Source organism: Hyla sarda, chromosome 8 (genome assembly GCF_029499605.1).
Source record: "Hyla sarda isolate aHylSar1 chromosome 8, aHylSar1.hap1, whole genome shotgun sequence".
NCBI classification, from domain to species: Eukaryota; Metazoa; Chordata; class Amphibia; order Anura; family Hylidae; genus Hyla; species Hyla sarda.
The window spans coordinates 147,541,032-147,555,867 of record NC_079196.1 but is presented as its reverse complement, the minus strand read 5'-3'; the positions used below and the strand labels follow the sequence as shown (position 1 = coordinate 147,555,867).

At 44.7% G+C, this 14,836-nt stretch overlaps 1 protein-coding gene across 4 annotated transcripts in view; it reads left to right on the top strand.

Annotated features, from left to right (window-relative positions):
• Positions 1-14,836, top strand: part of LOC130284277 (putative methyltransferase DDB_G0268948) — a 148,689-nt gene that overhangs the window by 89,831 nt on the left and 44,022 nt on the right. The window contains exon 1 of one of the 4 annotated variants that reach the window (XM_056534482.1): positions 2,291-2,440. The exons of the other annotated variants lie outside the window; for them this stretch is intronic. Within the exon in view, the coding sequence (XP_056390457.1) occupies positions 2,357-2,440 (84 nt within the window). The 5' untranslated portion in view covers positions 2,291-2,356. Of the gene's footprint in view, positions 1-2,290; positions 2,441-14,836 lie in introns of those variants that run through there. 4 annotated transcript variants of the gene reach the window in all.

Genomic DNA, 14,836 nt, shown 5'->3' with positions numbered 1-14,836 from the left:
CTTCATTATTTATGAAAAAAGTTTGTCTTAAAAAAAAAAGATAAAGTAGCGATTGTCTTTAAACAGTAAAAACTGAACATTCCCCATTTAACCCCCACCCTAAACAGCAGTTTTGTTGACAGTGTTGTGTGTGTGTGTGTGTGTGTGTGTGTGTTTTTTTTTATCCCTACCTTCCAAGTTCCATAACTTTTTATTTGTATGTAGACATAGCTAGAGAATGACTTGCTTTTTTCGTAGGACAAGTTGTACCATATCATTCATTGAAGAAGAAAAAGGAGCATTTCCAGCACCAGTGAGCAATAGTATGGTGGTTGCTAGAGACTAAAAAGTGTGAAGGCCAAATGCTGCTGCAATGGGGAAAGGAGCCATGCTGGGGCCAAGAAAGGGAGGGGTGCATGCTGTGGCCAGAAATAAAAATGGGAACCATGCTATAGGCCACAAATGAGAGGAAGAGTAATGCTGGGTACCAGTAATGAATGATAACGCAATGCTAAGGGCTAGGAATGAGATGAGGCCCATAATGCCATGATGGGAACTAACAATAAGGCAATCTGAGGATCTGGGATAAGTGGGCATTCATGCTGGAAACTAGAAAGAAATGGAGGCTCATTTATGCAGACATGAATTGGATAAGAGCCATTCAAGGGACTATGGATGGAATGGTGAGCCATGCTGTGAACTAGGAATGGGATTGGTTGCTTTGGAGGGGACTAGAGATCAGATGAGGAGTCATGCTGGAACCATGAATGAGAGGGTGTCTGCTGTCCCCTAAAATAGTAACATAGTTTGTAAGGTTGACAAGACAAGATTCCTTCGAGTTCAACTTAAAACCCTGCTATGTTGATCCAGAGGAAGGCAAAATACCCAATGAGGCTGATGCAAATTTCCCCATGACAGAGGAAAAATTCCTTCTCGACTCCAATATGGCGATCAGAATAAATTTCTAGATCAACATTTTATACACATAATCTAGGATCCATAACCTGTAATATTACCGTATTTATCAGCATATTGTCGGGCTATTTGGTACCGATAAAATCAGATGTTAGAATATGAGAGATTCAAATGGTGTAAAGCATCCATCTTTGTATGGTTTTTGCATTGTAAGCTGGGGATATCATCAACAATGGAAATGTCCCTGAGAGGCTCAACAACAATGGAAGATGTAGCAAATGTGAAATAAAGGTTAAATGTGTTGGGACTCTGAGGCGTCCCAACACCAGGAAACAGCAAGAGCAGCAGAGAACAGTGAGGCCGTTTCCTTAGCAATGGGGGAACGGAGGACGAAGGTAAGTTAAAGGAGATGTCTCATGGAGAAAAAATGGACAGGTTTAGGTGCAGAAATTAAAGTTATATAACTTTGTAAATCACTTACATCACCCATCTTGCATGGAAAGTATGTTTTCACTGATTCTTTTGTCAGACAGGAAGATCAGCAGTTCAGGTTTCTGGTGACTTGCAACCCCCCATCCACCTCCGTTATACTGGGGGCCGTGACGTAACACATTCCCACAATACCCCACTCAGCCTTCAGTTCAGCTGCCCGCCCCGTGCACGGCCTCTGCCCACCCCATCTGATAAATATTCATTTACCCCCCCCCCCCCTCCTACGTGGTTGGCTGAGCAGCTTTGAATATGCAATAGCTGCTTCAGCCAATTAGAGCAGCCCCTGCGCACACTCTCACATTCATTCTTCTCCCATGGCAGGGGAGAGCGTGACCTGACAGTGTTCTGCCCTGCCTCAGTCCAAAAAACTAATCTCATTTGTCCCCTGTATTTGTCCCCCTGCACTCTCCCCTACATCGGTCCAGTTTATCTCTGTGTCCTCCCGGCAGCACTATATCACCGAGGACTCAGCGCTGATCGGAACAAGAATACAGACTTCTATAGCCCAGGAGTGCACTCCCCTGCGTCTGGGCTATAGAAGTATGTGTCCCCACTTTGATCAGCGCTGAAGCTGCAGTAATATAGTGCTACAGGTCAGGAGAGGGCATGAGATCGCTGTTCTCCCCTGCTTATAGAAGTGAAAGTAAATTGTGTGTGCAGAGGCAGGCACTCCCCCCTGCTCCAAGAACCAGTTTTTGCAAACCAGGGTGCCTTCAGCTGTCTGGGCATGCTGGGAGTTGTAGTTTTGCAACTGCTGGGGGCATCCTGGTTAGCAGAGATTGGATGAGACAGGCTGCCAGGGGAAGCTGGGGGCGTAGCAGAACGGGGGGGGGGGGGGGGGGTTGGGAGGAGAGGAATGTGTGGGCGTAATGGGGGTGGAGAAGTGAGGCAGTGGAGGCTGGGCTGGTGCCATGCTAGACACGCAAGGCACTGTGGGACCTGAAGTGCAGACCGGAAGTAAGGGAGATACATGAACCCGGAAGTTACGGGATTTCAGCGGCGATTGCAGGCGAACGGAACGGGCAATTTGGACGGGGACCACGTCATCATGAAGGTCAGAACATTTTTTTTTTTAATTGGGGCATGGGATTTCTTTTTTAAAGTTTGTTTTTTAATATTTGCAGCCCGGGCATTGCCTAGGTCTTATTTTCGGGGTAGGGTTTATATTGCATATTGTATTCGAGGAAACACTGGGTGTAGAGGTGTGTGTGTGTATATCTATCTATCTATCTATCTATCTATATATATATATATATATATATATATATATATAGCTTTTTTGGTAGGCAGCACTTCCGAAAAAATGGATATGGTGCAAGCAGTCTAGGGGCCCTGGTCTTGGGTCCAATTCATACAAAACATAAAGGATGACCGCAGCACTCAATAGTAGTGAAAATATCAAAAAAGTGGCTTTATTCCAAAAGCAAACAGCAGCGACGTTTCGGTGTTCTCACAACACCATTCTCAAGCTAAATAACAGTGATCACAGCGCAGTATATATAGAGGGTGAAATAAATCAATCATAATTACAAACAATTATAGATATGTAAACATTCATAAAGTGCCAGTGCATACAGTGCATCAAAAAAATATTAAGGGATGTACAATAGTCATCCAGATACAAGTGAGTGATATTAAAAACATTTCTATGCAGATCTTATACATAGGTAAAACAGAGAATGGTATAAAATATAAAAACAGTAAAGTATGTAAACAAACAACTTAAATACCATAGGGATTCAGGGCAGGTGTGTGGCGTCACTCACCTAGGAAGCGTGTCCCATGTGTAACAAGTGTAATGGCGGCGAACGCCAGTATAGCGATACAGCCAGTGTCATGGCGACGGACGCCAGTGTGTGTATAAATAAAGTTGTAAAGGAACGGACCAATCACTCAAATGGAACCAGATCACATGACTATCAGTGTAGTGTCAGTATGTTGGCCGGAGGCGCATGCGCACCGCTGCGAATCGCATAGCGGTGGCCATCTTACTGTAGGGCAATGCTGTATAAAGTGTTGGCAAGGCGCTAGTCAGCGCAGAATCGATGTTAAAGAAACTGTACTATAGTCCCCACTCATGGGGACTATAGTACAGTTTCTTTAACATCGATTCTGCGCTGACTTGCGCCTTGCCAACACTTTATACAGCATTGCCCTACAGTAAGATGGCCACCGCTATGCGATTCGCAGCGGTGCGCATGCGCCTCCGGCCAACATACTGACACTACACCGATAGTCATGTGATCTGGTTCCATTTGAGTGATTGGTCCGTTCCTTTACAACTTTATTTATACACACACTGGCGTCCGTCGCCATGACACTGGCTGTATCGCTATACTGGCGTTCGCCGCCATTACACTTGTTACACATGGGACACGCTTCCTAGGTGAGTGACGCCACACACCTGCCCTGAATCCCTATGGTATTTAAGTTGTTTGTTTACATACTTTACTGTTTTTATATTTTATACCATTCTCTGTTTTACCTATGTATAAGATCTGCATAGAAATGTTTTTAATATCACTCACTTGTATCTGGATGACTATTGTACATCCCTTAATATTTTTTTGATGCACTGTATGCACTGGCACTTTATGAATGTTTACATATCTATAATTGTTTGTAATTATGATTGATTTATTTCACCCTCTATATATACTGCGCTGTGATCACTGTTATTTAGCTTGAGAATGGTGCTGTGAGAACACCGAAACGTCGCTGCTGTTTGCTTTTGGAATAAAGCCACTTTTTTGATATTTTCACTACTATTGAGTGCTGCGGTCATCCTTTATGTTTTATATATATATATATATATATATATATATATATATATATATTACTTATAGTAAATTTGGTCACACCTAGAATATATAGGTAATTGTAATAAATTATTAGATGTGATGTCATGTAACTAGATCCAGATCTCCATACACACACACACGCCCGATCATCATTGGATGACATGATATTTGTTTGGGTGGGTGCTTAAGATAAGGAATAAGCTAAAAGGATGAGAAAGCGAGACAGAGGGAGGAAGCATCACAAGGAAAAGATAATCAAAGGGGATCACAGATCCCCATTACAGAAGTTCTTAGAAGCTACCTGAAGGGGCAGAGCCATGAAGAGTTAGGGGGAGAATTTTTCTCTGATGATGTGTTATGACTACAGGCATTTCCATGGACCCCAGGCAGTCATCTTTCCTTTATCCAGAAGTGCAACTATGCATACTGTCGGTAAGATACAAAGGTTTCTTATTTAATTAAGTTACCTACCTTTTATTGTGGATGGAATTAACCAACATACTAATCTATCATTGAATTATATCTGACATTAGGTCATTGATATTTTTTATATATCTTCATTTATATCATGGTCTGTTTACAAATAATTAACATAAAAGAGTATATAACCAATAAACCTGCATATCATTTTTATAATAACTTTATCATTTTACTATATTGCAAAAGTTACTTCTACCACTACTTCATAGAACTCCTATCTGGGAAAATTGTCGGGCCCAGATATGGTGAATAGCATTGTTTTTATATTTTTGGCAATTCATAATGGTCATAATATATTTTTAATATTTTTGTTGACCATAATTAATAATGTATAAGTCATAAATTAGTTATTACCCCCGATAGTATAACACACACCCTCCATTTTAAAAAGGAAATTTGAGGGGAATTTTTTTAAATAAATTACTTTGAAGCTCTGAACTTAACCTTCCCTTTATCAGCCTCTGTGCCTCTGATTTCCCCTTTGCCACACATCTCCCCCCCCCCCCCCCCACTGATTTGCCCATGTACCTCATATTTCTTCAGACTTCCTCTTCTGATCACCTGCTTGTTTATTACCTGGCCCATGCCAGGCTCAGGTTCCGGCAACGTCTGGGGCTGACTGCGCACTGACGAGTGACGTCCCTAACGTCGCGCCGCCGGAACCTGAGGGTGACGGAGCTTGCAGGCCAGGTAAGGGGAAAACAAACAAAAAAAAAAGCAGGGGATAAGAGGGGGAGGTGGGGGGAAAGATTCCCTTGCAGCCGTCGCTGGCAGTTGATTTAAAGTTGGCATTGTGTGGCCTGCTTCTTCAAGGTCTGCAGTCTGGCTGGAGCCATTTTAAAATGGTGACCAGCGGTGGGTGCCGGGACGAGAGTAAGATTTATCAGTGAATAATATGCAGGTAGGGTTTTAGCCTAATATTTTTTAGTTTAAAAAGTGTTATATGCTGATAAATACTGTATATTTAAAAAACATCCAGGCCCCCCTTGAACTTGTTTATTGAGTCAGACATCACAACATCATGTGGCAGAGAGATCCATAGTCTCTCTTACAGTAAAACATCTCTGTCTGTGATGGTGAAACCTTCTTTCCTCTAGACATAGAGGATGTCCCCTTGTCATGGTTACCAGCCTAGGTATAAAAAGCTATAACATTGCAAAAAAAAAAAAAGAGAAAAAAGTGAATAAAGATCATTTAACCCCTTCCCTAACAAAAGTTTGAATCACCCCCCTTTTCCCATAAAAAAAAAGCTGTGTAAATAAAAATACAAATAAACATATGTGGTATCGCCACGTGCGTAAATGCCAGAATTGTAAAAACATATTGTTAAACAGCACGGTCAATGGCGTACGCGCAAAAAAATTCCAAAGTCCAAAATTGTGTATTTTTGGTCACTTTTTATATCATGAAAAAATGAATAAAAAAGCGATCAATAAGTCCTATCAATACAAAAATGGTACCGCTAAAAACTTCAGATTACGGCGCAAAAAATTAGCCCCCATACCGCCCCATACACGGAAAAATAAAAAAAGTTATAGGGGTCAGAAGATGACCATTCTAAACGTATAAATCTTCCTGCATGTAGGTATGATTCTTTTTCATAAGTACGACAAAATCAAACCTACATAGTATCATTTTAATCATATGGACCTACAGAAGAAAGAGAAGGTATCATTTTTACCAAAAAATTTACAGTGTAGAAACGTAAGCCCCCAAAATTTACAAAATTGCATATTTTTTTTTCAATTTTGTCTCACAATGATTTTTTTTCACGTTTCGCTGTATATTTTTGGGTAAAATGACTGATGTCATTACAAAGTAGAATTGGTGGCGCAAAAAATAAGCCATCATATGGATTTTTAGGTGCAAAATTGAAAGAGTTATGATTTTTTTAAAAGCAAGGAGGAAAAAACGAAAATGCAAAAATGGAAAAACCCCAGGTCCTTAAGGGGTTAAGAGAGAAGAGTATAGTGGAATAAGGTATTGGGAACCAGAGGAAGCAAAGAGGGATGCCAGGATAGGGCAAGTAGGGAGGGGTAAGTATGGAGGGGAGGGGGGGTAACAGGGGGGTAAATACAAACACTAACAACACAGAACCCACTCTCCTTCGGTCGCCATCCACGAACCCCCACTCATCAACTCTACATCCAGAGGCTCAGCTACCCTACAAGGCCAGAGAAGAGGTCCCCCACATAATCTTAGCGTTTAATCTGCCCTAAAAAGCGGTGACTCTATGAAAGCTAGCCATGGCTGCCATATCACTACATATCTCTCCTGACAACCCAATGAGTCAGCCATCAGTTCCTCCATACGGCAGAGAAAGAGGAGTCAGTGGACCATCTAGTTCGATAAGTCCTGTTTTAGAGATGTATCTCTTGTATGCCATGATCAATTCCCTAGTGACCCATGGTAGTTCCTGTTGTAGCCTAGTTGGGATTGCCCCGGGTGGCAGCCACGGGAAGGACGTGACCTCAAATCTAGTTGCACCCACCTCGACTCACACCCATCTCTTAGTGGTGCGACCATGAAAGAAGTCCAAGAATCTGGCCAGCATTGAAGCCATATAGTAGGCCTTGCAGTCCAGGACCACCAGTCCACCCGCTTGCTTACGGCGTGTCAAGATCTGCTTGGCTATTCTTGATGGTCTCCCTGCCCAGATGAATGCCCGAAACAGTTTATCCAACCTTTTTAAAAAAGGGAATGGGGATGACGACAGGGACCACCTGGTAGAGGTATAGTAGACGCGGTAGAACATTCATTTTAGAATGTTAGCACTGCCCAGCCAGGAGACTGTGCCAGTGGTCCACCGTCAATAGTCGCTATCAGGGGTGGGAAATTTAAAAGCAAAGTTATCTAGTGGGTTTTTTGGGACATGCACCCCCAGATATTTAATCGACATGGGGTTCCAGCGAAATGGGTGTAGCTGTTTAAGTTGCGCCACTTCAGATGCTGGAAGGGTAATGTTGAGGGCCACACACTTGCACATGTTAACCTTATGGTTGCTAAAATGGGAGTACAATTTGAGGGCTTGGGAGATCGCTGGCAAAGAAGTATGGGGGGAGGAGATTTTAAGTAAATCATCTGCAAAGGCTGAACAGAGATGCTCGTCTCCCTCTTGAAGGAAGCCCAAAATGTTAGGGTCCAGGCGGAGAGCATTCAGGAGGTGTTCCATTCAGAGAATGTAGAAGAGGGTGGAGAGTGTACATCCCTGCCTCTTATCATTGCGGATAGGAATGGGGGAGGAGATAGAGCGGTTGACTCTCACACAAGCTTGCAGATCTCTATACAGGGCCATTATGCATCCTAACATTGAGGGACCTAGGCCTATCTGCATCAGTGAGGCCTCCAAGAACCCCAAGTCCACCCGATCAAAGACCTTTTCGGTGTCGAGAGAGAGAAGCATCAAGGGACGGCGACTGACAGTGGCCTGATGCACTATGGAGAACACTGTATTGTCACGCTCCTCCCTAGACTTAATAAAACCAGATTGATCAGGGTGGACAAGGGGACCCAGAACACCCACCAGGCGATCCACCAGTAGTTTTGCAAATTACTTAGTGTCTGTGTTAAGTAAGGATATAGGGCGGTAGCTGGCACACAGGTTGGGGTCTCTAGCCTCTTTGGGTATGAGGTCCGCATAGTAACGTTCAAAGGCCTTCAGGATCTCACTAGTGAGGTACGATCGCCCCCTCCCACCCCGAGGCGTGGCAATGGACGGGACACATAATGCTGCCCTCTTATCTCGAAGTGCCCTAGCTAAGTACTTCTCGGAATTATTACCCCATTTGTAGAAGGCCCTAGAGCATCGCTGCCTGTATTGTTTGAACCGATCATTCAGCAAAGTGCAAATGTCTTGCTATGTTTTAATTAGGGCTCTCAAAGACGATTCCTGTTGAGCCTCTAATGAGTTCAGGGCCTCTAAAAGACATCTCAACTTTTCCACCTTCACCTTTTTTAACCCCTTGGGGACGGAGGGTTTTCCAGTTTTTGCATTTATGTTTTTCCTCCTTACCTTTTAAAAATCATAACCTTTTCAATTTAGCAACTAAAAATCCATATGAGGGCTTATTTTTTGCGCCACCAATTCTACTTTATATTGACATCAGTCATTTTACCCAACAATCTACGGCAAAATGGGAAAAAAAGATCATTGTGCGACAAAATAGAAAAAAAATGCCATTTTGTAACTTTTTGGGGTTTCCATTTCTACTCAGTAAATTTTTCGGTAAAAATTACACCTTATCTTTATTTCTGTAGGTCCATACGATAAAAATAATACCCTACTTATATAGGTTTGATTTTGTCGTACTTCTGGAAAAAATCATAACTGCATGCAGGAAAATGTATACGTTTAAAATTGTCATGTTCTAACCACTATAACTTTTTTTAATTTTTTTGCGTATGGGGTGGTATGAGGGCTAATTTTTTTTATATAAAATAGTATAAAAAGTGACCAAAAATACGCTATTTAGGATTTTGGAATTTTTTTACGTGTACGCCATTGACTGTGCGGTTTAATTAACTATATATTTTTATAATTCGGACATTTCCGAATACGGCGATGCCACATATGTTTATTTTTATTTACAGTTTTTTTTTTCTTTTTTTTTATTGGTAAAAGGGGGGTGATTGAAACTTTTATTAGGGAAGGAGTTAAATGAATGATCTTCACTTATTTATTTATTTTTTTTTGCAATGTTATAGCTCCCATAGGGGGCTATAACACTACACACACTGATCTTTTACATTGATCATTGGTTTATCATAGGAAACCAGTGATCAATGATTCTGCTGCTAGACTGCTCATGCCTGGATCTCAGGCACTGAGCAGTCATTCGGTGATCGGACAGCATGGAGGCAGGTAGGGACCCTCCGGCTGTCTTGTAAGCTGTTCGGTATGCCGCGATTTCGCTGCGGCGATCCTGAACAGCTCCCTGAGCTAACCGGCATTAGTTTACTTTCGCTTTAGACGCTATGTTCAACTTTGAACGCCGTGTCTATAATAGCACACTGCACCGCTGCATAGAAAGGGAGTGGGCTCAGGGCGTATAGGTATGCCCTCCATCCATAAGGAGTTAATACAGGAGCCATGACCTATTAATACTCCTCTCAGAACACATTTAAGGGCTTCCCATTGTAGAGGGAGTGGTGTTTGGTCCATAGCATTTTCCGACTGAAAATAGGTTTGTCTGACCTGAAGTCATCAATAACCCAACGAGTCAAGGAGGAGAGACTCCTTAAGACACCATGTAAACTGTGGTTTGCTGAGTGAGAGGATCTGGATCGTACAAGAGACTGGTGCGTGGTCGGAGAGGAGCAAGTTACCTATCTGAGTGGAGGACAGTTGGGGTAGATAAAAGTGAGGTATGAAGATATAGTCTAGGCAGCTATAGGAGTCATGGGGGTTAGAGTAAAATGTGTAGTTTCTTTTTTTGTGGATGCTGGAGGCGCCATACATCACACAGCTGCAGGGAGTGCAAAAGTTTCCGAAATCTTCCGTGGACGTGTCCAGCAAAGGCTGGCAAATCAGGTTAAACTCTCCACATAATAGCAGCATACCCTGCGCAAAAGAGGATAGGTCCTCCAGGGTTTGCAACAGAAATGAGACCTGAGAGCTGTTTGGAGCATAAACAGTCGCCACTGCCACCAACTGGTCCAGGATCCTTCCTTTAACAAATAAGTATTGAGCCTCAGGGTTGACACGGACAGCTAGCATGTTGAAGGGTAGCGAGCGGTGAAAACCCACTGAAACTCCCTTTGAACCAGACTCTGAGTTGGTGCTATGGTACCAGGTGGGAAAGTAGCGACTGATCTGCTCTGGAGTATGGTCAGTTTTAAAATGAGTCTCCTGGAGACACAAGATTTTAGCCTTTTGTTTATGTAGGTGGTATAGGACCTGGGAACTCTTCTCTGGCACGTTAAAACTAGGGATCGACCGATTATCGTTTATTTTTTATTTTTATCGGATATTCACAATGTTGACATTATCAGTATCGGCAATTACCTTGCCGATAATGCCCCGCCCTGCCGGCTCGGTTCACCCCGCCCCCCTGTTACCGGGGCCCGCGCTACTTCTGGCTCCTGCGACGTCCTGCACTATTACTGTGCGCTGCGCAATGACGAGTGACGTCCTCAACGCGATGTCACCGTCAGTGCGCACAGTTACAGCTCAGGATGCCTCCGGAGCCAGAAGTAGAGCGGGCCCCGGGAACAGGTAATTATAAAACTGGGGATGGGGAGGCAATGGGGCAGCGGCGATGGTTGGACTAGGGAGGACCCCAGGAGAGGCAGGGGGAGAGTAGCGCGTGAAAGCGGCGGACTCTGGCCCCTCAAAAGCCGCTGCAGTTCATTGATTTAAAGCGCCCGCTTTCAATCATTGATTTGCAGCGGCTTCTGCGAGGGGGGGGATAGCCGATAACTTATACCGGAATATCTGTATAAGTTATCGGCTATCACATTAGCGGTATCGGCCCTAAAAAATCGATATTGGTCGATCCCTAGTTAAAACCCTTAACATTCAGGGAAGTTACCTTCACCTCGGCCATCCAATGGGTAGAGTGCGGAGTGAGAGCGTGGAGTGAGCAGTTGGAGGAGGATTCTGGAGTAACGGGCTCTGCGGAAGAAACAAGAGAAAAATAAGTAACTCAGAAACAAAAACAATAGATAAAGAAAAAAGCAAGAACACTTGCAAAGTATTACTAGTGGCAAAACAGGTCGCCTGCAATATAGGTGTACTAAACATACACCAGCCCTAAGTGGGGGTAGAAAGGAGAGAAGGGTGCTATTAGAATCATATTGCTATTTGGTAAATATATCAAACTGTAAAGAGGTGTGAGCGTGTCTGCCCACGGCCTAGAGGAGACTAGAATGGGGCCCCCGGAGAAGCCACAAGTTACCACTGATGCAGGGGAAGAAATAAGATCTAATACATCAGTAGAGTATGTGAAGGAGGAGGAAATCGGAAGCTGAGATCGCGCTGTTGCAGAAAAGGTTCAAGGATACTGGTAGAAGTCTTAATTTCTTTTATTCTATTCACACAACGCGTTTCTGGATATTAATAATCCTTTCTTCAGGCGTGAAGAAAGGATTATTAATATCCAGAAACGCGTTGTGTGAATAGAATAAAAGAAATTAAGACTTCTACCAGTATCCTTGAACCTTTTCTGCAACAGCGCGATCTCAGCTTCCGATTTCCTCCTCCTTCACTGTCTCTTACACGCCGGTGGATCCAGCGTGGGAAGCCGCAGCAGTTGTTACATTAAGCCCACATCAGCGTTGTGCCTGGAATATGCACAACCCGACCAGGTGAGTGCGTTCCTCACTCACCCACATATTCCTACTTGGTCTTGAAGATCGCACACAGAAGCGCTCTGTTGTTTTTTGTCTATCAGTAGAGTATGGGGCACAGGGTGTATGCAAATAGGGGCAGACACATCATAGCTAGTCCAGAAGGGGTCTTCCTATCTAAGAGAAGACTCAATGTTCGGCCCCCGTCAGCAGAGGGTAGTTGTGGTGGAGGTAGCTAGTCCTTTCAAGACTCCATCATAGAGACCGTCGGTCTGGGGTGCTGTCCTCTCGGTCTCTGAGGTAGCTGCCCTCCAGGTGTAGGATGCCTTGCCGTGCCTCGCTCTAAGCCCTAGGCGCAGGTGGAGGAGTCTCTCATGTAAGCAGTCCAGTCCGGAAGAGACACAGGAGGTAGATTGAGGGTGGAGAGGAAGAGTGGCAGGTCTCCAGGCGTGCGAAGAGAGGCTGCAGCATCTCCAGCATTGACATGTAGGGCAAAAGGAAAGGCCCATCTATAAGGAGTGTGGCGGTTTTGGAGTAGACGTAGAGGAGGTTGAAAAAGGGCCCTCTGTCGGAGAGTACGACTGGACAGATCCGAGTACAGTTGTAAGGTAGCTCCATCAAAGTCAAAATCTCCCTTTTGTCTCATTTTCTGCATAATTTGTTCCTTCAGGGTATAGCGGTGAATGCGGCAAATTATATCTCTCGGACGAGCAGGGTACAGTGCTGTGTGCTTTCAACACCTGGTGTACTCTATCCATTCCAATATGCATTTCAGGAGGACGTCCTAGGAGCATGTTGAAGATTCCGATGACCGGGGGATGTAGATCCTGAGAGAGAGAGTAGCTTCCGGGAGTCCGCGGATGCGGACATTGTTCCTGTGACTTCTATTCTCCACGTCATCCAGATGCTCTGGCAGTGCCTGATGAGTGGAGGTTTGGGTATTCAGAGCATTCTGCATGTCCCTCGGGGAATCAAGAAACCGTCCCTTGAAAATCTCTAGCGCTCTCACCCTACCCTGTAACTCAGCTACGTCTTGCTTGACTGGCTGAAGATCTTAGCGCCAGGTGTACTTCAAATATGAGGCCATGGCGGACATGTCTGACTTTGTGGGGAGAAGCGCCAAAGCCACCTGCAGCTCTGGATGACCCTTCAGGAGAGCAACAGCCTGAGCAGGTGGCGGGAGGGTAAAAGACAACTGGTCCCCCTGCAGTCGGGGAAATCTCATGTCGTGCAGCAGGTCGCGGTATCTTGAGCTGTGAAGCCTGTAGATGCATGGGAGCAGGACTCTGCGGCACTAGACTTAGTAACGGATCAGAGGAATGTTGAGGCAAAGAGGAAGGGGGGTTCTGGGTTCCCCCAAAGCTTGACCCTCTCCCCATGGAGCTCGTTCCTGAGTACCCTCCATAGGACCAGCTCCTGACCCCTTGGTTGCTTCATCATCTAAGGAGGACATCTGTGGGTCTGGAGAGGGGGAACTCGTGTAACTCCTGAAGATGGAGGGGATACTCTGGGAGGGAGAATGTGATTGGGCACCCAGCCCAGCAGGCGAGGATGACGACTCTGGGCTCCGGGAGAGCAACTGGGTAGTGTACCCCTGGCACCTTCCTCTGCTTCACTGAACAGTGGTGGGTTTGGCTGCAGAGGATCAGTTTCACTCTCCCGGTTAGCTGATAGAGGTAGAGGAGGCTTCAGTGGCAGGTTTACAGGAGCAGCTTGGCTCAGGGCCGGAGAAGGCAGTGCGGGCCAGGCAGTATGCTCCTTCGTTGGGAGGACAGGTAGGGGTGTTTTTTGCGTTTCCTGATATGGGAGGGGTGTATAAGTGCCTGGTGAGGACTCCCCAGAGGCGCAGCGCCAGTGCTAGCAGTGCGCTGCCTCATGGCTGGTGGGGAAGGGGCGGGGCAGAGGTTGCCGGTGGCTCCCGTGCCATCTTGGATTGCCCCGGCATCTGTCCCCATGATTCGGTGTGTCCTAGCAGGGGGCTGAAAATGTTAGAAATCTGTGTCTCCGTGAGCTGAGCGCCTCTTTTTTCCATACCTCCGTGCGCCCATGTAAGCTTGTACACGGTCGGCCATTTATATGGATACAGAATGCAGAAAATGTAGACAAATGCTGCTGTGGCGCTTCCAAGGAATTCAGCCAAAGTCGTGGGTATAGGTATAAAGTAATTTATTTTTACAGCATAAAGAAATCAAAGAAAATAAATAAATAAATTGCTTTATTTATTTTCTTTGATTTCTTTATGCTGTAAAAATAAATTACTTTATACCTATACCCACGACTTTGGGTGAATTCCTTGGAAGCGCCACAGCAGCATTTTTCTACATTTTCTGCATTCTACATACGGATCCACCTCTGGGCTCCATCCTCACGCTGCAGGCCTGCATACCAAGCTACCATCACCGGCAAGGGACACGCTACCCTCCACCCGGGTACCCACCTACACCGGCTAGAGACCTATACCGCACCCAGCGCTACCTCCGCTTTTTTCCGCTATATACTGCTATTTATATGGATACATCTTAATAAAATGGGAATGGTTGGTGATATTAACTTCCTGTTTGTGGCACATTAGTATATGTGAGGGGGGGGGGGGGAACTTTTCAAGATGGGTAGTGGCCATTTTGAAGTCGGCCATTTTGAATCCAACTTTTGTTTTTTCAATAGGAAGAGGGTCATGTGAAACATCAAACTTATTGGGAATTTCACAAGAAAAACAATGATGTGCTTGGTTTTAACGTAACTTTATTCTTTCATGAGTTATTTACAAGTTTCTGACCACTTATAAAATGTGTTCAATGTGCTGCCCATTGTGTTGCTCGGACCTGACACCCATAATGTGGCGGTGCACCATCTTGCTTACATTATGGGTGTCCAAGCATTCC